Genomic DNA, 21,993 nt, shown 5'->3' on the forward strand with positions numbered 1-21,993 from the left:
GAGCCCAGTCCCCACTCTTCCTAGCGTGGAGGAGGAGTGCGTGACGTCAAAAGCAAAACAACCTCTGGCCTGGGAGCATTACTCGTCCCAAGAGCCACGTTCCATTTGGCAAGCGCCACTGAACACTTTGCTCCGTGGCGCTGGGCAAAAGGAACGCGGCTCTTGGGACAAGAATGGGCCTGGGAGCTGGTTTAAACCCTCGTTAAAAAAGTAGCGAAACAAGCCCCTAGCAGGGAACATTTGAACACACTTCAGGACTCATTATAGGTTAGGTGAATTTCAGAACTCTAAAATAGAGCTATTCTAGTCGTTATTAAAAAGGTCCAATTAAGTAGCAATAAACCATTTCAATGCTATCTTCAGTTGATCCTGATTTACTGATATCCCTAACTTGGCGCATTTTTCATACCCTCACTAGTGAGAACATTGATGACGTCAATTTCCTCTTGATCACGGTTGATGAAAAATGACGAGTGATAGGTTGGTTTTTATATTAAATAAATAAGAAAATTTATTACACAGTGGTTCAAAGATATGAATTTTTTCTTGTCATGTTAAAAACAATATGTTATCGCTCCAAAATAAATTTTATATCTTTGCACCGTCATGTAATATCTTCTATATAATTTAAGGCAAACATTTCATGGTAAAAGTCAAAACAATGCATTATTCTTATCTAACATCAACATTTTAAAATTAAAGAGTAATCCTTACACTTTTCAATAAAAAAAAAAATACAAAAACCTAAACAAAACAAACACATAACCTAATTTGTACATGAATATTTTTAATTGGCAAAAAATAATCACATCAAAACATTTCAATAAGTGTAACAACGCGTTGGTAATACTTGACATCTTCAACATGGAGAATAGTCATTATACTTTTAATTCAAAGAGAGCTTTGCTTCCTTTGCCAGCCTCTTTAAAATTAAATTTTATATAAGCTAGCTCCTTTTTATTAAAATAAGATTTATCCTTAGATAGGATTTCATATTCTAAAGCATCAAACAGAGCTCCAGCGTCAACACCTGCTTTCGACAAACACCATGAAAAGTCACAAATACTAGCTTGAGTAAGATTACTAAAATCATTTCCTGAAAAAGAGCTAAGTAAAAGTTTGAACAAGTCTTTGCTTCCATTCTTGGACTGAATAAACCCTCGCATGAGGATACGTTTCTGTTTGGCAGTAAACTCACTCGGGACGACGCCTTCAATTTTTACCTGACCATTTAATATAGCTTCGTGTAATTCTCCAAATATCCTTGATGTTCTTAAGTTCAGGTTGGCACAACCATTCACAATCTGACAGATGCCTGCATTGTCAAAGGCCATGATACCACGTGACAGAATCTCCTTTTCACATACGTCAACCAGCTTGTGTTCTTTCTCTTTGATTTGTCCTAAGGCCCACATTAAATTGGCAAGTTCCCAAGGCTGGAATTTGGATATACCTCTGAATAAAAGTTCCTTCAGGACAAAGTGACAGATTCCAGACACATTCTCTATCTTACAAAATGACAACAATACTGCCCTTAATTGAAGATCCTCAAAATCTTCAATCTTTAGCTGGCCATTTAAAATAGCTTCTTGTAAGCTTCCAAATATGCTTGATGTTCTTAAGTTCAGGTTTGCACATCCATTTACAATCTGGCAGATGCCTACATTGTCAAAGGCCATGATACCACGAGACAGAATCTCCTTTTCACATATGTCAACCAGCTTGTGTTCTTTCTCTTTGATTTGTCCTAAGGCCCACATTAAATTGGCAAGATCCCGAGGCTGGCATTTGGAAATACCTCTGGATAAAATTTCCTTCAGGACAACATCAAACATTCCAGCAGACCCAGTACTCATCTTACAAAATGACAACAATATTCCCCATAATTCACGATCCTCAAAATCTTCAATCTTTAGCTGGCCATTTAATATAGCTTCCTGTAAGCTTCCAAATATCCTTGATGTTTTCAAGTTCAGGTTTGCACATCCATTCATAATCTGGCAGATGTGTGCATTGTTAAAAGCCATGATATCACGTGACAGAATCTCCTTTTCACATATGTCAACCAACTTGTGTTCTTTCTCTCCGATTTGTCCTAAGGCCCACATTAAATTGGCAAGGTCCCGAGGCTGGCATTTGGAAATATCTCTGGATAAAATTTCCTTCAGCACAACATCAAACATTCCAGCAGACCCAGCACTCATCTTACAAAATGACAACAATATTCCCCATAATTGACGATTCTCAAAATCTTCAATCGTTAGTTGGCCATTTAATACAGCTTCTTGTAAGCTTCCAAATATCCTTGATGTTTTCAAATTCAGGTTTGCACATCCATTCACAATCTGGCAGATCTCTGCATTGCCAAAGGCCACAATACCATGTGACAGAATCTCCTTTTCACATATGTCAACCAACTTGTGTTCTTTCTCTCCGATTTGTCCTAGGGCCCACATTAAATTAGCGAGGTGCTGAGGCTGGCATTTGGAAATATCTCTGGATAAAATTTCCTTCAGCACAACATCAAACATTCCAGCAGACCCATTATTTGTCTTACAAAATGACAACAATATTCCCCATAATTGACGATCCTCAAAATCTTCAATCGTTAGTTGGCCATTTAATACAGCTTCTTGTAAGCTTCCAAATATCCTTGATGTTTTCAAATTCAGGTTTGCACATCCATTCACAATCTGGCAGATGCCTGCATTGTTAAAGGCCACAATACCATGTGACAGAATCTCCTTTTCACATGCTTTGACCAACTTGTGTTCTTTCTCTCCGATTTGCCCTAGGGCCCACATTAAATTGGCAATTTCCCGAGGCTGGAATTTGGAAATACCTCTGGATAAGAGTTCCTTCAGGACAAAGTGACAGATTCCAGACACATTCTCTATCTTACAAAATGACAACAATACTGCCCTTAATTGAAGATCCTCAAAATCTTCAATCTTTAGCTGGCCATTCAAAATAGCTTCTTGTAAGCTTCCAAATATGCTTGATGTTCTTAAGTTCAGGTTTGCACATCCATTTACAATCTGGCAGATGCCTACATTGTCAAAGGCCATGATACCACGAGACAGAATCTCCTTTTCACATATGTCAACCAGCTTGTGTTCTTTCTCTTTGATTTGTCCTAAGGCCCACATTAAATTGGCAAGTTCCCGAGGCTGGCATTTGGAAATACCTCTGGATAAAATTTCGTTCAGGACAACATCAAACATTCCAGCAGACCCAGTACTCATCTTACAAAATGACAACAATATTCCCCATAATTCACGATCCTCAAAATCTTCAATCTTTAGCTGGCCATTTAATATAGCTTCCTGTAAGCTTCCAAATATCCTTGATGTTTTCAAGTTCAGGTTTGCACATCCATTCATAATCTGGCAGATGTGTGCATTGTTAAAAGCCATGATATCACGTGACAGAATCTCCTTTTCACATATGTCAACCAACTTGTGTTCTTTCTCTCCGATTTGTCCTAAGGCCCACATTAAATTGGCAAGGTCCCGAGGCTGGCATTTGGAAATATCTCTGGATAAAATTTCCTTCAGCACAACATCAAACATTCCAGCAGACCCAGCTGCACTCATCTTACAAAATGACAACAATATTCCCCATAATTGACGATCCTCAAAATCTTCAATCGTTAGTTGGCCATTTAATACAGCTTCTTGTAAGCTTCCAAATATCCTTGATGTTTTCAAGTTCAGGTTTGCACATCCATTCACAATCTGGCAGATCCCTGCATTGCCAAAGGCCACAATACCATGTGACAGAATCTCCTTTTCACATATGTCAACCAACTTGTGTTCTTTCTCTCCGATTTGTCCTAGGGCCCACATTAAATTAGCGAGGTGCTGAGGCTGGCATTTGGAAATATCTCTGGATAAAATTTCCTTCAGCACAACATCAAACATTCCAGCAGACCCATTATTTGTCTTACAAAATGACAACAATATTCCCCATAATTGACGATCCTCAAAATCTTCAATCGTTAGTTGGCCATTTAATACAGCTTCTTGTAAGCTTCCAAATATCCTTGATGTTTTCAAATTCAGGTTTGCACATCCATTCACAATCTGGCAGATCTCTGCATTGTTAAAGGCCACAATACCATGTGACAGAATCTCCTTTTCACATACTTTGACCAACTTGTGTTCTTTCTCTCCGATTTTCCCTAAGGCCCACATTAAATTAGCGAGGTGCCGAGACTGGATTTTGGAGATGACTGCTGTGATGCTTTCCAGCAATTCCAAGTATGGACTGTTTTCTCTCTGTTGTCCCATTTTCAACATTTGCTTCTGTTTTGTATCTCTTTCGGCAATCTTGGCAATGCAGTGAAGCATGGTGACCCTGTTCACTATGTTTGCTGAATTCTTAAAACTGTTGAACAGTTCTAGCTGATCCTCAACTGTCTTCAGTGATGTTATTCTCTTGTTCAGCTGAATGTTATCTCTGAATGGACGTGTTGGCTTAGTAGTGTAGCAGGCAGTGGAATGGTTGATGAGGTAGAGGCTATCGACTTTCCTTGCTGTTTTAGTGATTCTAAGTAACGGCCATGATGAGCTGTGCAAGTTGATGACCCCATTGAAAGTTCCTGATGAAGCCTTTTGACTCAAATGGGGATTAAATTGCAGAAAATGAATGTTTGTAAACAAAGATCTCACTGCATAAACTGCCCTCATGTTTAACTTTGCAAAATTCCACACTACAAAGGACCTTGTTTCCCTCTTCTGTAAAAAAAAGCAGGCAAAGAAAAAAAATAAACATTTGGATACACTGTACATAATAACAGCAATGATTGATGGTAAGGGTAGGTGTGGCTTCTTTATCCACAACCCTACTTGGAACTAAACTGAGAAATGCCTTTCCTGTAGCTACCCTGTGAGCATTTATATTAACAATCAACTGTGAATTTATACCAGTATGAAAAACTCCAATTAACTTAAATTTGTGCAGCTTTTAAGACCCAAATATTGTTCAGGGCCTACGTCCAATATAGATAAGAGGAGCCGTAAGCATTCCACCAAATTTCATTGGATAGGTCAGAGGGTTTTGATCAGCTGTCCTAAAAGTAGAATAAAATAACCAATCATCACTTGAGGCAGCCATGTCACAAGAAGCTGTGTGCAAGTGAGTTACAATAATATTATTGGTTTTGGTTTGACTTTTCCGAGACATTCCACTGAACCACTAAACCACACTGAAAGCATGGATATTTTGATATATAAAATATTACTAAATATAATAATTTTAATCTTTTATAAGCCCAAACAGTGATCAGTATCAAATTTCTCCTTATAGTATTATATCAATGCTTATTTACTGCCTGAGGTTATCAGAATTTGAGGATACATGTATGATCACCCAAGTTAATTTTCTTGATATTTTAATAACTTCACCCCAGAATTTTTATAAAAAAAGTATGGGGACAAGGTAGGAGAATTTGTTCTTTGATATTAGGGGTTAAAGGGTCTATTAAAGGTGGTGGCACTGCAGGGTACTCGACTCCTTACTGTTGATCATCTCTTCCTGTCTCTACAAACAATCCTCTCCAGGATTTCAACACTCCCTGGAAGCAGCCCCTTGAGATGCATGTGTACCTCAAGCTATAAAGCTTTACTATAGGTAAATGTATTACCTACTTATAACAGAAGATATGTATTTTCACCTTTTGAAGAATAAAAGACCCATTATTATTATTATCATCATCATCATCATCATCATAATTATTATTATTATTATTATTATTATTATTATTATTATTATTATTATTATTTGTGAGATCAGCATCTTACTTCTCCTTACAACATTAACATTGCAGTTGTTGGATGTGAGATGATAGATAGCCAGTGAGGCTTGACTTGTATTACCTTCTCATATCCAACAAGCGTGAGTGAGAATAAAATTGTTGTTCTGCTTTCACTTTGCAAGAACAACCAGAAGATAATAGATAATAAATAATAATAATTATTATTAGTATTTTAATGGTTGCTATTTCTCGGGTCTGGTATAATGGCTCTAGACCAAGGCCACCAGACCACCAAGAAGTCTTTTTTTAACTATAGCTTTACCAAAACTTGTATTTAAATTTGATTTAAATTGTAAATGAGAAGAGTTCACCACCGATTTCATTGATACGTGACCCTCGAATAAAAAATCCCGTGAGCATTTGGCGATTCGCTTCCGTCAATCATGCGCTCCTTATATGGTGTTATAGGAATGCCGCTCTTATTTTCAAAAATATGGCGGCCACTTTGTAGCCTGTTCATTCGACATGGTTGCTTCTTATTCTTCAAGTTTACGTTGGCGAGTGCTGTATTTGCTCATGCAGGGGTTGAGCATAGATTGATGGAAGCCACTGCGCTGACTGTCTTTCCTCTTGCGTACTGAACTGAGCCATCCCTGTATATTTTCATCTTCGTACATTCCTGGATATTGCTCAATTACTCTCCTTACAAACAATGTACGTCATGTGCTGTAAATGATAAAAGGTGATCAATGTCATCTACTGCATGCTTGTTTATCTATGCCGATTTATGCGATTCTTTTTTCACCTACCGTCCATTTGTCTTGCTTTTCCCGTCCGTGCTGTGTAATCAACCGTGGAGGCTAGGTATTTCTGTATTTTTCCGAATTTTCTTCACAAATGTCAACCCCACTTTCAGAAGTCTTGCTATAGCGATCGCGCTCAACCCCTACACAAGCAAAACACCAGTCGCCAACGTAAACTTGAAGAATAAGAAGCAACCATGTCGAATGAACAGGCTACAAAGTGGCCGCCATATTTTTGAAAACAAGAGCGGCATTCCTATAACACCATATTAGGAGCGCATGATTGACGGAGGCGAATCGCCAAATGCTCGCGGGAGTTTTTATTCGAGGGTCGCGTATCAATGAAATCGGTGATAATAAAATTTTCATTATTTAAAATCATCATCATTATTACCGTATTTACTCGTGTATAAGTCGACCTTTTGTGACCAAAAAATCAGCCCAAAAAATCGCCCTCGACTTATACATGAGTCATACACAAAAACCTGACCAAGAAACCCAAACATTAGCATAACAATTACTCGAAGTCCGTTAGGAAAACCGAGTTTACAAAACCAGTTCTAATTGTGTTCGAGTATTGACAGTTTTCGGTGCATTCTTCGTCAACAAAAATGAAATATAAATAAATATTATGTGGTTGAAACACAAACCTACTGGAGATGTTTCTGCTGTGTCTTTTTATACATAGAGCAGACATTTTTCTTAGAGCTTTGCTGTCGTTTACGGTGCTGAACGTTCGTTTTCATCAAATGATTACAGAAGCTTAGTGACCTGGCAAATGCTGTTGTCTCGCGCGGGCTTTTTTGTTACGCGCGTGGACCAATTATATTACTGTAACCAAAGGCTTGTTATGCTTGTTACGCGCTCGAGCCAATTACAATGCAGTACACGAGCACATTTGTTTACTTTGTTGTTAGCAACCAGAAAAGGACCAATTACGTTGCAACTATAGGTTAACAAGAAAACAAAACCTATACTTGTAAGTGTTTTAGGCTACATTGTTAACAAGGTCTTGACCACGTTACCTCTCACCATGTTTACAGTACATTCTCAGAAATAAGAGATTAACTTTTTGGGAAACTTCTTTCACTCTGAAATTTTTCTTCTTTAGCCAGAAATGATGAAAATCCGATTTTTGACCTTGAAAAGGGGGGGTCGACTTATACACGAGTTCGACTTATACACGAGTAAATACGGTATTTTTATTATCATAATTATCATTATTATTATTATTATTATTTGTGAGATCAGCATCTTACTTCTCCTTACAACATCAACATTGCAGTTGTTGGATGTGAGATGATAGATAGCCAGTGAGGCCTTACTTGTATCACCTTCTCATATCCAACAAGTGAGTGAGAGTAAAATTGTTGTTCTGCCTTCACTATGCAAGAACAACCAGAAAATAATAGATAATAAATAATAATAATAATTATTATTATTATTATTATTTTAATGGTTACTATTTCTTGGACCTGGTATAATGGCTCACAGACCAAGGCCACTTGATCCAATCAAATTCCTGGAATTGCATTATACGATGGTCTAGTTTTTAATTACACTAGTAATTCTTGAAACATAGATGTGATGGAAAGAAAGACAAAAATAATATTGGCCGAGACAATTTCCTCAATGTTATACTGTAAACTTTATCCTAGCCCTTCCCAAAAGAAATGTTTTGAGATCAGTCAAAAAAATTAATTTTATTAGTTCATGTTGGAGATGTTTAAGGGTTGGCAATAAAAGAATCTCAGGTCTCTGGCTGTAACTATATTAAAGGGCACCTTGTAAGACTATTTTATTTTATTAAAAACTGCATCATTGTATAATCCAATTTGAGGGATTTGATTGGCTTAGCGGCCATGGTATATGAGCAATTATACCATGGCCGAGAAATGGCGACCATTAAATTGCCTTCTGGTCGTTCTTGCACAGCGAAATCAGTAAGATCTAGCAATATTTCTCGGTTGTTTTTAATAAAACAATTATTCCACTCGCGCTTGTTGGATATGAGATGATTATAGCCAACTCGGCGCTACGCGCCTCGTTGGCTATCTATCATCTCATATCCAACGCGCGCTCGTGGAATAATTGTTAAATATCTCTCAGTTAGTACGTGTGATGTGATTGGTCAATTTAGTGGGCTGAACTTCACTGTATGGCCCGCTAAATTTGAAAGTTTCCTTTCCCTCACGCCTGATCAACCTCAGAGATATAACAAATATCTTAGTAACTTACAGTAGGAACCTCGAGCTCGGTACGTAAGAGAAATTAAAAAAAATAATACTAATGGTAGTTTCTGTGTTCTCAGAGCATTAGAATATTTATGTCTAAGCTAGTCAGATCCATTTGAATTATTTACTTCTGCTCACATGTTGGTCACAGTATACGCTAATTTACTAGAAAACACATGTAAGCCTCAAAATTTGGCCTCTTGAACAATAAATGAACAAGCTTATTTCTTGCTTTTACTAGAAATAGAAATATTTCCAGAGGGTGTGCAGAAAAATTGGAATTTCTGGAGGGGAGGGGGGGAGGGTATATTTTGTGGGCCAATTTTGGAAAATACAGAGGGGAAGGGGGGGGGGGGGGCATATGAAAAATCCCTTCCATGGGTGGGGTATGGATATTTTCTGGAACCACGTGCAATATTCAATTTGAGACCAAGAATGAAATGATATTCACAGATTTCTAAGCTGCTGAGTACTGTACCCTCAGATAATTAATGATTGTCCCTGTGTAGCTTTTATGGGACAGTTTATTGACCATAACCCACAGAGCAATCAAATTATTCCTCTCATGTCAGTCACTAACTTTGGACAAGTCACTGCAGGCAACTAGTCAGAGAAATACAACAAGGGAATCCCAAAAGTGTTGTAATGATGGTGCACTGTTGTTGTTGTTTTTTTATTACAGTGGTCTCTCTTTGTCGAAAATCCTACAAGTAAACATCTGCTGGTAAAATAAACTGCAGCATTTTATGAAAATTTACGGTTTGGTTCCAGCTACAATTAAGGACAAAAAGGTCTTGAGAGAACATGTACTGCTATTAACTGCTAATTTAGTGTCAATGATTGACAAAGCTATGTTTTTTCATTCAAGGACATCTTACTCATCCCGCACCTTCCCCTGAGACAATGTTGAAGTCCACAAGTCATTTTTATTACACCGGCTCAACATCACAAGGGGGTGAGGGTAGAGAATGGGGACTGTTCGTCTGCGCTTACAGTGTTTCTGTCACATGTGTAGGCAAACATTGTACATGCGAGTATATCCCAACCTTCTGGCCTTGATTATAGAATAAAAAAATTCAGACATGGTTGCTTTCATAAACTGCTAACATATGTCAAAGGAAATAATTATTTGTATGTTTACAATATATTTATTTTTTACTGTGGATTTGCAAAACAAAGAGACATGTCTCACCCCATAGGAAGGTCCTATGCGCAAATGCCCCGCATTATTATTACGACAGACACGGGGACAAATGAAGGGGTGCCGGAAAGAAAGCCCTTCAGAAGTGACTTCATATAAACTGGTAAATTCTTCTTCCAAATTGTTTCGCACCGTGGGTTAGCGTACTACTCGGTTTGAAGATCTATACACCAGGAAAATAATGTCTACAGGATCTTCCAGTTGTTTTGAACTAGTTTAATGCGCAATTTCCACTTTGCACAAGCTAGCTAGTCATTTGAAAGTAAATGATACATGTGAGCCGACCAACTATTATTCTTCAAAAATCGGTTCTACTCGAAAACGAAACTTCAACAGCAAACTTTCTCTATAATATTGTTGATATACTTACAATTCTGTAAGGCATAATCCTGCTTAACACAGGTTATTTTTCCTTTTGTAAAAGTCACGAACACACTGTTTTCAATAACAGGATTCTTTCTCTCTCTCTTCGTTCGATTTTTTTGATCATGCTAGTCCACAAGCGAGCTATAATATGATTGGCTAAATATAATAAAAAATGGCGGAAATATTGTGTGACAGGTCTTATCGCTAAGAAAAACAATTATAACAAAAAAGGCTAAAATTATATACAGCTGTCAACAAAGTGCAGAACACAAATTACCTTATTACCTTCGCTTGTGAAACAATAGGAGAATTTGACCTTACATCAAAAGTTACTTGGGGCCTTATTCTGTGTAACCCTTCAAATGGCTATGGGTGTGGAGAGGTCTGCAACTTAAGGGGCCCATTAATAGCCTTTGAAACTCTATGCTAAAGCTACATGTAAATTGCTAAAAAGGCTTCCTTATCCTGAAGCAAAAAATTGAATGCATTTTAATTTTGGAAATAAACTACTACTCATCTACATAACATTTTGGTCTGCGCATATTTTTTTTCCCGGTGTTCCATCAGTTTGACTTTACATGTATGCCAAAAAAGGTGATGACCCTAATGTATGGCAGTTACTGTTCCTGGTTTCTATTGCACTGGAAATACAATATAATGAACTCCTGTATCACAAAGACTCGAGCATATCGAACAATATTCTTAAGCCCAACTAAAGTTAAAGATCTTCTAAATCCTAACAGTTAGACAATAGGACATCCACATTAAATGTATGAAACATGATTTGAACAGTGCCTTAGCTTGTTCTTGTGTACTCAAAGATCTAAGTTACTTGAGAACACTACATGAGATTTTCAGCTTCAAGCAATCACATTTTATGCTTTGTGATATTTTTAATAACACATTCCAAAAGTATTTTCAAAGGGTACTGAGTGAGCCAAACTCCTCAACTTCCAAAAACCAGGAAAACCCATGCAGGAACTTGTCTAGGCCAAACAAAAACTCCAGTTCAAAATTCCCCGCCCCGATTCAAATTCTATACTTCCCAAGCCTGGTACACAACAATCAAATGCCTGAGGTGTGTGCAGGAGGAAGGAGGGAAAGGGGGGGTGGGAGAAATGAAGGTTGGACATTATTGATCGGCACATTTGTTCATGTCTATAAAGGTGTTTGCGTTTGTCATTGTTATTCATTGCCATACATTTTCTGTGGAATTGTCAAATTAACAAAAGAACAAAACTGTTGTCAAAGAAAATTAAAAAATCTACGTAGATGAATCGAATATTACTTGTTTGAAAAAAAAACAAAACAAAACAAAACAAAACATGCCATTTAATACTAAAACAAACAACATACGAGACCGTCCCTTGTAGTTTCACTTGAAGTTTGCATGAAAACAAACGGAACACAAAATTTGCATGTTAACAAATGTCAGTGACAGCTATCATATTTCAAATCAATCTGACACGCTCACTTCATAAATGCTGCTGATAATAAAAAAAGGCTGGTCTTGAATCTTTAAAGTGTATACATGTATGACAGATGATTTTTACAATGTACACATATTGGCTTAATCATAATTATCTTCATGTTGTTTTCAAAATAATTCCTAATCAAATTAAACTTCCAGCTGGGTACAATATGGCATGAGGCGGAAGACTGAGGATAATAGGGGCATGATGTCGATACAGGAATGTTACTCTTGGGATTTCTCAATTCCTCAGCTGTTTTTCACAGAGGAAGAAAACTGTGTGGGCAAAAACATGAATGGGATTGTTGAGAATGAAGCAACTGAGAATATAGACAAAAACTCCATGACTAATGATGTCAAAGCCGTGCCCTCCCCTGTCTCCCATCCGGTGCAGTACTTACGACGTCACTGTCCTGCTATCCACATCTCCCATCTTGCGCAGTTGTGTGCAACTGGAAGTGAAATTTGAGGTTTTGTACACCTCAAATACTGGAAAGAAAAATCGATTTACAATAACTTGATAAAAAAAATTCTGTCACATACATTTTAAATCCTGGTTTATATAAAGGAATTAAGGCCGATGAACTGACAATTCTTTTATCAGAAGCAAGACAAACCTGTTGTTAGTATTTAGAACAGCACATGAAACTCTTAAATACTGTGCTTCACTCGCTTCATCACCATAAATCGTAAACATTGCATCAACTGATCAAGCATGAAATTTACTTAGTATCATTTGCTTGCTTTGTGCATTTTAAATCAGCAGGTCTGAATTTTTTATGCATATTAAAGAAAATGAAATTTAAGGAGGCTGGTAAGGGTTTTTCATTGTTGTTGTGTTTGTGAAATGATGAAATAACTCCTTTGGAAATATGACAGATAAATGTCTAGTAGATCTTGTGTTATTTCAATACAAGACGTTTTTTCGGCTACAAAAATTTCTATTAGATAAATTTCTCCCAAACATTGCTATTTGAAGTGGCAAACTAAATGTGGCATGCATGCAAAAAATCAAGATAGGCAAAATTTCAAGATAAAAACAAATGTTTTGGTTCGCACGATTTTACACAGAAATTTCCACTTCCGGTGTTTTGCACATGTGACTTTTGATGGACATATTGATTCATTCAGCTGATGTGAACACCTTAGTTATGGCGTGGATGGGTTACGCGAGCGCACAAGGCTAGAAACCCTTTTGAGCCTCCTTAAACTGATGAACCAAATGTTTGTAAATTTATGCATGTTTAAAGGAGACAACATTAAATGTCGATGCATCTTGGCAAGTATAAAAAATGATATCTCTGACTCTATAAGGCCTAAAAAGATTTACAATGACAAAATACTCATCTTTGATAGGAAAATGTGTGATCAAAATTATTATAATGCTCAGGGAATCAGAGGGTCACACTGTATACTCATTTATGAGCAAAAACTGATCAAGAACTCGCAAGTTCAGGAATAAATATAATAAATATAATATCTCTGGCCATCCAAGGTGTAAAAACATGATTAAAATGACAAAATGGTTTACCTTGGAATTCCAAATTTTATGACCAACATAATTGAAGGTCCGAGGGCATAACCGCCTTATGTCGAATTTTAGCGCGGCTTTCGATTTCCCACGGATTTGTCCGAATTTTGGCTCTCCCTGGCTTGGAAAACATTTCGCGGTTTTACAATCGTGGACAAAACTCCTTGAGAAAACCAAACACGAACAGAACAAAAACCACTTGCTTACTTCTCCCTCCCACCCCCTCCCCCTATGCAATGAGAACCGAACACAGACAGCCAAAAAACCACTCACTTACTGTTTCTCCCTTCATAATTCTACAACTGTTACTTCTCCCTTCCCCCCTCCCCCTTATGCAATGTTGATGTGGGAAGTGATGCTTGCCAGGAAACTGTTCGTGACCCAAAAGACAACATTGAGTCAGGGGGAGGGGGAGGGGGAGGGGTATTTGGTAGTTTGCTTGTCTACAAGTGAACGCGCTTGGAAGGCAAATTTTTTATAGGTTTTGTCCACGTCAGACTCGTTTTCCAAATTATCGGTAGGCTAAAAGTTTCCACTGTCCACGAGCCGTGTTTAGTCGCACCAGTTGTTGTTTCTATAAGTAACGTTTGAGATGATATCATGGTTTGCTTTTGCGGGTTGTAACAAGCCCAAAATAGATCAAGGCAGTCGGGATAAACAACTTGCGTATCGTACTGGCTAGTTGGTTTCGCTTTTGTTTGGTGAAGTTTGTAAACGCACCGACATCTATGGATCTCTTGAAAGGTTATGAAATTGAGGAATGCAGTTCACAGGAACTGGCGGAAATGTTGTCCAAAGAATCCTTCCTTGGTAGTGATGACTGTGCCGTGATGAATTTTTCAATTCGATTATCAAATCCCGCGGGAGCATCAGAGACAAATCCCGCCATGTGCAGGGTGTTTTGCAAGCCTTAGTTGTGGTTTGCCAGGCTTGAAATTCGGTATGTAATGATTAACTTGACAATTTCAAGGCAATGATTCAATAAAAGTACGATTAACATAGATTTTCAACAGTTAACACCGACTGCCCGTAAAAAAGAATAGATAGTCTTTACCTTTTAATAGAACTGCCGTTAATCGTTGTTAATCGTTGAAATGGCTACATGTCTTCCTGTTAATCGTGTAGAATGCTAGTATTTTGCGTTATGAAGAGTGATATGTCGACAAACGGGACAAAGCTGGATTTTACGCCAGGAAATGGACACATTTTCTCTTGGAGGATGTAACTGTTTACATTTCGGACATTCCTGTCACGTACGTAGTAGTTTGTAACAGAATCAAATAAAAGCGTGACAGCATTCTTTTCGTTCCTCCCGCGAACAACACCGCTTTCGTGTGCCGTGTTTCAAAGACAACGAGTGTATATTGAATACAAGTATTTAATCCTCAGTGCATTGTCCTTTTGGTCATCCAGTGTCTATAATGTTACCGATATATCTTTACAAGATGGTAAAATTTCTCAATAGCATTAATACGAAACACAAAGCGGCGTGAAAAAATACTGGACAATGGTTTTCAATCCCATTGCAGTTGACATGCAAAAGTTTGCACAAATCCGAGCTACATCGAAAAACGGGCTGAAATTCGACATAAGGCGGTTATGCTCCCAGCCCTTCATTATTCATATATTCATTTGCTCAACCCCGTAGGGAATAGCTCATATGAAGGTCCGAAGGCATAACCGCCTTATGTTGAATTTTAGCGCGGCTTTCGATTTCCCACGGATTTGTCCGAATTTTGGCTCTCCCTGGCTTGGAAAACATTTCGCGGTTTTACAATCGTGGACAAAACTCCTTGAGAAAACCAAACACGAACAGAACAAAAACCACTTGCTTACTTCTCCCTCCCACCCCCTCCCCCTATGCAATGAGAACCGAACACAGACAGCCAAAAAACCACTCACTTACTGTTTCTCCCTTCATAATTCTACAACTGTTACTTCTCCCTTCCCCCCTCCCCCTTATGCAATGTTGATGTGGGAAGTGATGCTTGCCAGGAAACTGTTCGTGACCCAAAAGACAACATTGAGTCAGGGGGAGGGGGAGGGGGAGGGGTATTTGGTAGTTTGCTTGTCTACAAGTGAACGCGCTTGGAAGGCAAATTTTTTATAGGTTTTGTCCACGTCAGACTCGTTTTCCAAATTATCGGTAGGCTAAAAGTTTCCACTGTCCACGAGCCGTGTTTAGTCGCACCAGTTGTTGTTTCTATAAGTAACGTTTGAGATGATATCATGGTTTGCTTTTGCGGGTTGTAACAAGCCCAAAATAGATCAAGGCAGTCGGGATAAACAACTTGCGTATCGTACTGGCTAGTTGGTTTCGCTTTTGTTTGGTGAAGTTTGTAAACGCACCGACATCTATGGATCTCTTGAAAGGTTATGAAATTGAGGAATGCAGTTCACAGGAACTGGCGGAAATGTTGTCCAAAGAATCCGTCCTTGGTAGTGATGACTGTGCCGTGATGAATTTTTCAATTCGATTATCAAATCCCGCGGGAGCATCAGAGACAAATCCCGCCATGTGCAGGGTGTTTTGCAAGCCTTAGTTGTGGTTTGCCAGGCTTGAAATTCGGTATGTAATGATTAACTTGACAATTTCAAGGCAATGATTCAATAAAAGTACGATTAACATAGATTTTCAACAGTTAACACCGACTGCCCGTAAAAAAGAATAGATAGTCTTTACCTTTTAATAGAACTGCCGTTAATCGTTGTTAATCGTTGAAATGGCTACATGTCTTCCTGTTAATCGTGTAGAATGCTAGTATTTTGCGTTATGAAGAGTGATATGTCGACAAACGGGACAAAGCTGGATTTTACGCCAGGAAATGGACACATTTTCTCTTGGAGGATGTAACTGTTTACATTTCGGACATTCCTGTCACGTACGTAGTAGTTTGTAACAGAATCAAATAAAAGCGTGACAGCATTCTTTTCGTTCCTCCCGCGAACAACACCGCTTTCGTGTGCCGTGTTTCAAAGACAACGAGTGTATATTGAATACAAGTATTTAATCCTCAGTGCATTGTCCTTTTGGTCATCCAGTGTCTATAATGTTACCGATATATCTTTACAAGATGGTAAAATTTCTCAATAGCATTAATACGAAACACAAAGCGGCGTGAAAAAATACTGGACAATGGTTTTCAATCCCATTGCAGTTGACATGCAAAAGTTTGCACAAATCCGAGCTACATCGAAAAACGGGCTGAAATTCGACATAAGGCGGTTATGCTCCCAGCCCTTCATTATTCATATATTCATTTGCTCAACCCCGTAGGGAATAGCTCATATGAAGGTCCGAAGGCATAACCGCCTTATGTTGAATTTTAGCGCGGCTTTCGATTTCCCACGGATTTGTCCGAATTTTGGCTCTCCCTGGCTTGGAAAACATTTCGCGGTTTTACAATCGTGGACAAAACTCCTTGAGAAAACCAAACACGAACAGAACAAAAACCACTTGCTTACTTCTCCCTCCCACCCCCTCCCCCTATGCAATGAGAACCGAACACAGACAGCCAAAAAACCACTCACTTACTGTTTCTCCCTTCATAATTCTACAACTGTTACTTCTCCCTTCCCCCCTCCCCCTTATGCAATGTTGATGTGGGAAGTGATGCTTGCCAGGAAACTGTTCGTGACCCAAAAGACAACATTGAGTCAGGGGGAGGGGGAGGGGGAGGGGTATTTGGTAGTTTGCTTGTCTACAAGTGAACGCGCTTGGAAGGCAAATTTTTTATAGGTTTTGTCCACGTCAGACTCGTTTTCCAAATTATCGGTAGGCTAAAAGTTTCCACTGTCCACGAGCCGTGTTTAGTCGCACCAGTTGCTGTTTCTATAAGTAACGTTTGAGATGATATCATGGTTTGCTTTTGCGGGTTGTAACAAGCCCAAAATAGATCAAGGCAGTCGGGATAAACAACTTGTGTATCGTACTGGCTAGTTGGTTTCGCTTTTGTTTGGTGAAGTTTGTAAATGCACCGACATCTATGGATCTCTTGAAAGGTTATGAAATTGAGGAATGCAGTTCACAGGAACTGGCGGAAATGTTGTCCAAAGAATCCTTCCTTGGTAGTGATGACTGTGCCGTGATGAATTTTTCAATTCGATTATCAAATCCCGCGGGAGCATCAGAGACAAATCCCGCCATGTGCAAGGTGTTTTGCAAGCCTTAGTTGTGGTTTGCCAGGCTTGAAATTCGGTATGTAACGATTAACTTGACAATTTCAAGGCAATGATTCAATAAAAGTACGATTAACATAGATTTTCAACGGTTAACACCGACTGCCCGCAAAAAAGAATAGATAGTCTTTACCTTTTAATAGAACTGCCGTTAATCGTTGTTAATCGTTGAAATGGCTACATGTCTTCCTGTTAATCGTGTAGAATGCTAGTATTTTGCGTTATGAAGAGTGATATGTCGACAAACGGGACAAAGCTGGATTTTACGCCAGGAAATGGACACATTTTCTCTTGGAGGATGTAACTGTTTACATTTCGGACATTCCTGTCACGTACGTAGTAGTTTGTAACAGAATCAAATAAAAGCGTGACAGCATTCTTTTCGTTCCTCCCGCGAACAACACCGCTTTCGTGTGCCGTGTTTCAAAGACAACGAGTGTATATTGAATACAAGTATTTAATCCTCAGTGCATTGTCCTTTTGGTCATCCAGTGTCTATAATGTTACCGATATATCTTTACAAGATGGTAAAATTTCTCAATAGCATTAATACGAAACACAAAGCGGCGTGAAAAAATACTGGACAATGGTTTTCAATCCCATTGCAGTTGACATGCAAAAGTTTGCACAAATCCGAGCTACATCGAAAAACGGGCTGAAATTCGACATAAGGCGGTTATGCTCCCAGCCCTTCAATTATGATGCACCAACTATTACTCACTTATTTACTGAGGAGTGAAAATTGTCTGAGTTGAAACGAAAGTTGTCTTGTTTAGCATGTCACAACTGACTTTCACCACTGGTTTTACAAGGCACAGAAATGTGTGTAAAACCTGAATACTCTATCTCTTCAAATAAAATTATTTTTAATGCATATGAAAGTTTTACAAAATACAAAATTTGATTTTCAAATCATGCTGTCCTAATTGTACGGCTACAAGATGATCCCACTATTCCTTGAAGCCAACGAAGAAAAAATACGTTCAAAAATATTGTAAAGCCAAATCTGTTGACTGGGGGTGGGGTAGCTAAGTGGTAAGGGTGCCTGACTTGTAATCTAAAGGTGACTGGTTCAAGTCCGGCTTGGCCACTTAAACGTTTTTCACAGTGGCTCCATATTCAAATCCAAGGCCATCGATTCAAGGCAACCTTTAAGGCGAAGATCGATTTAGTGACCTTCCTATGCTGTCAAGGACGGTGCCTACTAATACCGAAGTATTTTTGCGTGGCTTATGACTATGCAGGAAAAGCAGATCTTAGCAAGGGCTACTGAAATCCAAAAATTAAAAGTGGGGGCAACCACACATTTTTCAGAGATAATTAACCCATTGCAGCCCACGTGTTTTTGACATTTTCACAAATTAGCATATTGTTAATAATTAACCCAATGTGCAGTAAAAATTGACAACTTACTGGGTCAAAGAAACAGCACTCCTTTGGTCTAGAATAGCTAGAATTTCTAATTGTCGAATAAAATACCCTACCTGCGAATTAAAGATTACCCAAAAAACAAAGCTGAAGTTAAAAATTTCGAAAATTTGATGAAATTTGATCCTCGCGTCACATGGCAGTAATTTGATCCGCTCTCGAGAAGACGTGTTTGTTTACGCAAGATTAGGCAGTTATCACGTTTTATCAATGAAAATAGAAAGAAAAACAGGCAATAAAGCTTTCCTAATTAAAACATTTATTCAAATAAGTCTTTGTATAGGTCTTAGAAGAAAACGCGTATAATTTTTGCCGCGAGGCGACCGACTCGCAAGCGATTTGAAGCAATTGCGAGTCAATTTTGAAGCGAATTTATCGACCCGTGCGGAGCACGTTTTTCAAAACTTTTGCGAAAACTGTTCGGAATACGAAGAATCGATCAATTAGAATAGTATTTCACTACAAATCCACAATCAAACCTGTAATTCTTTGTGAGTTGTATTGCGAGAAACGCTCTAACATCACCAAGAAAGTTCATGGCGAAAATAATGATTTGAGATGTCCGCCAGCTCGTCGCCTCGGTAAAACTACAAATTTTCCTCGAAGCATAATTTTCTTCGCCGTTAATGCTTGGATTTCCGCTATTGAAACTGTCGAGTATTCCTTAGAAGTTCCTCTTTCGATTTATCGTTTCGAAAAGGTGTGTTTTCCTTCGGAAAAATGCGAAATTGGCGTCTTCAATATTTAAGCGTAAAGCGCGTGGCCCGCCATTATCGATGAAATCTGATATTTTCGGAAGACAAAAACCTTTTTGTGTCTAGACCCCCCTAAGACCTAAAAATATATGCGCAGACGATAGATTCTGATTGGTCAGTCTTTTCTAAAGACAATTAGAACAATAGAGGACAAAATTATCCCTTCTAGGGGAGGCAGGAACCTAGCGCGGACGTGCGAAATTTATCGGCCAGTTTTGGGCGCCTCGGCCGTTAATGGGTTAAGAAACGATAATTCAAAAACCTGTACAATACAAAGCGATGTATGGCATTTTTTTTTTTTCATATCGTGTGGTTCCAGAAAATATCCATACCCCCACCACAGAAGGAATTGGAAATTCCAAAGGGGTGGGGGGGGGGGGGGGGGGGTCAATGGCCCAGGAAATTCCAGAGGGGAGGAAGGGTGAATGGTTGGATTCCCGGGGTCAATTATGCCTGGTTTGTCAAAACTGACCCGTATTAAAACTAGTCTTATTTTGTCCAAAGTATTTCAACTCAAAGTCCAAAACTGTTAACTTAATTTCTATGCCAAAATTCAACAAAATAGAGCCAATTCGACATTCTTTTAATGCATCATTGATCTCATAAAAATTTGCACGAGAACGTGAACATGCTAATTTCGTTTTGCGGCTCCATTTCGTCTGTGGTTTTAAGTTAAGATTTGAAAGGTCAATTTGTCTCCCTGCCCTGCTAATGCTTATTTTGTCCAAGCTATTCCAATTCAATAGGAAAACTATTGACTAAAATAACTAGACTGAATGATTACCATGAGAAAAATCGATCGAGTAGAACTAAAGCAATAGTAATCCTTTTGATTTGCATAGGAACGTAAACATGACATATGCAAATTAAATGAAAACACATTTTTGCTTTGCCCGACTTATTCCAACATTTTAGATTTAAAATGTTCAGCAAAGCTAATAGTAAAGTTTGATGTCAATGACCACAGGTAAATTTAAAACACAACAATTATTTCAGTATCAAGAGCTTTTTGGCAAACTCTACCGGTGAAATTGAATGGCGCGCACGACTTTCGATAACGCATATTTTCTCCTCGTGCAGGCAGTTCTTGATATTTCTGAAATGTTCACATCAAATTGATTTTTGAGGCGTTCTTTTGAAATAAAACATTTCCAGAGAGGGGCCGGTGGGGGTGTATTCTGTATGTGAGGAATTTCCGAAGGGGTGGGGGTGGGGGGGTTAAAAAAACACCACGAAAATGGAAAATCCTGGGGGGTGGGGGTCCCATGTGAAATTCCCTCTGTGGTGGGGGTATGGATATTTTCTGGAACCACACATTGAAGCTCTATTATCACTGAAAAATGCATGTTACCCCAATTTTACTTTTTGGATACCAAGAGCACTTGCTAAATTCTGCTTTCTCCGCATAGCTTTAAACTGCGCAAAAAGATCTCTGTATTAGTAAGCACCACCTATAGCAAACACAAGTATCTTGAGATACGAAATTATAAGGGTTTGAATGGAGGTGGGGGGGGGGGGGGAGTATCGAATTTGAAAGCACCGACCGACCGACCGACCGGTTAGCTCAGTTGGTAGAGTGCCGGACTACCGTGCGGGAGGTCGCAGGTTCAAACCCCGGCCGGACCAACACTCAGGGTCTTTAAATAACTGAGGAGAAAGTGCTGCCTTTGCTCTGACATCTGCAAATGGTTAGACTTTCTAGTCTTCTCGGATAAGGACGATAAACCGTAGGCCCCGTCTCACAAACCTTGTTTGTAAATAATTCTGTGGGACGTTTAAAGAACCCACTCACTGTTCACAAAGAGTAGGGGACGTAGTTCCCGGTGTTGTGGTCTGGTCTTTGTGCGTATATTCTCATGGTTGGGTGGGAATATGCTCGGAGATATTAGCTGCATTAAGCTACTCTAAAAATCCGAGGGTAAATAAAGACATGGTGATGATGATGATGATGATGAAAGCAACATTAGGAATGATACTTCAACAACAGTTTCTGACCCGAACTCCTTTGAAGTTCCTTTTGTGTCCTGTGAGGTTTCTGGGTCGATTTAAGGCGATTTTGTGGAGTTTCAGATCTGAAATCGCAGGGCTTGGACCACCGTACGGTACCAATAGTATTGATTGCCCGAGGAAAATTGTCCATGAAAAAGCTTTCACGAAGTAAATTAATGCCGGGAAAAAAGACAACAATAACAACAGAGGAATTCTGTGAATCCGTATCGAAGTAAAGCAGCCGTTATTGAAGCTGAGCATACAAGGATGGGTAAGAT

The 21,993-nt window shown here is 38.8% G+C and overlaps 1 protein-coding gene across 11 annotated transcripts in view; it reads right to left on the bottom strand.

Annotated features, from left to right (window-relative positions):
* Nucleotides 1–778: 778 nt before the first annotated feature.
* The window catches only part of LOC146487411 (uncharacterized), an 81,482-nt gene continuing 60,267 nt past the window's right edge, over nucleotides 779–21,993 (bottom strand). For 4 of the 11 annotated variants that reach the window (XM_085087794.1, XM_085087772.1, XM_085087747.1 and 1 more), the window contains one exon: nucleotides 779–4,739. In XM_085087794.1, the coding sequence (XP_084943920.1) occupies nucleotides 879–4,691 (3,813 nt within the window). In that variant the 5' untranslated portion in view covers nucleotides 4,692–4,739 and the 3' untranslated portion in view covers nucleotides 779–878. The other 7 variants (XM_085087764.1, XM_085087733.1, XM_085087754.1 and 4 more) reach the window with 6 other exon arrangements.

The sequence above is a fragment of the Pavona decussata genome, unplaced genomic scaffold (genome assembly GCF_977016875.1).
Source record: "Pavona decussata unplaced genomic scaffold, jaPavDecu1.1 SCAFFOLD_16, whole genome shotgun sequence".
In the NCBI taxonomy this organism is placed as follows: Eukaryota; Metazoa; Cnidaria; class Anthozoa; order Scleractinia; family Agariciidae; genus Pavona; species Pavona decussata.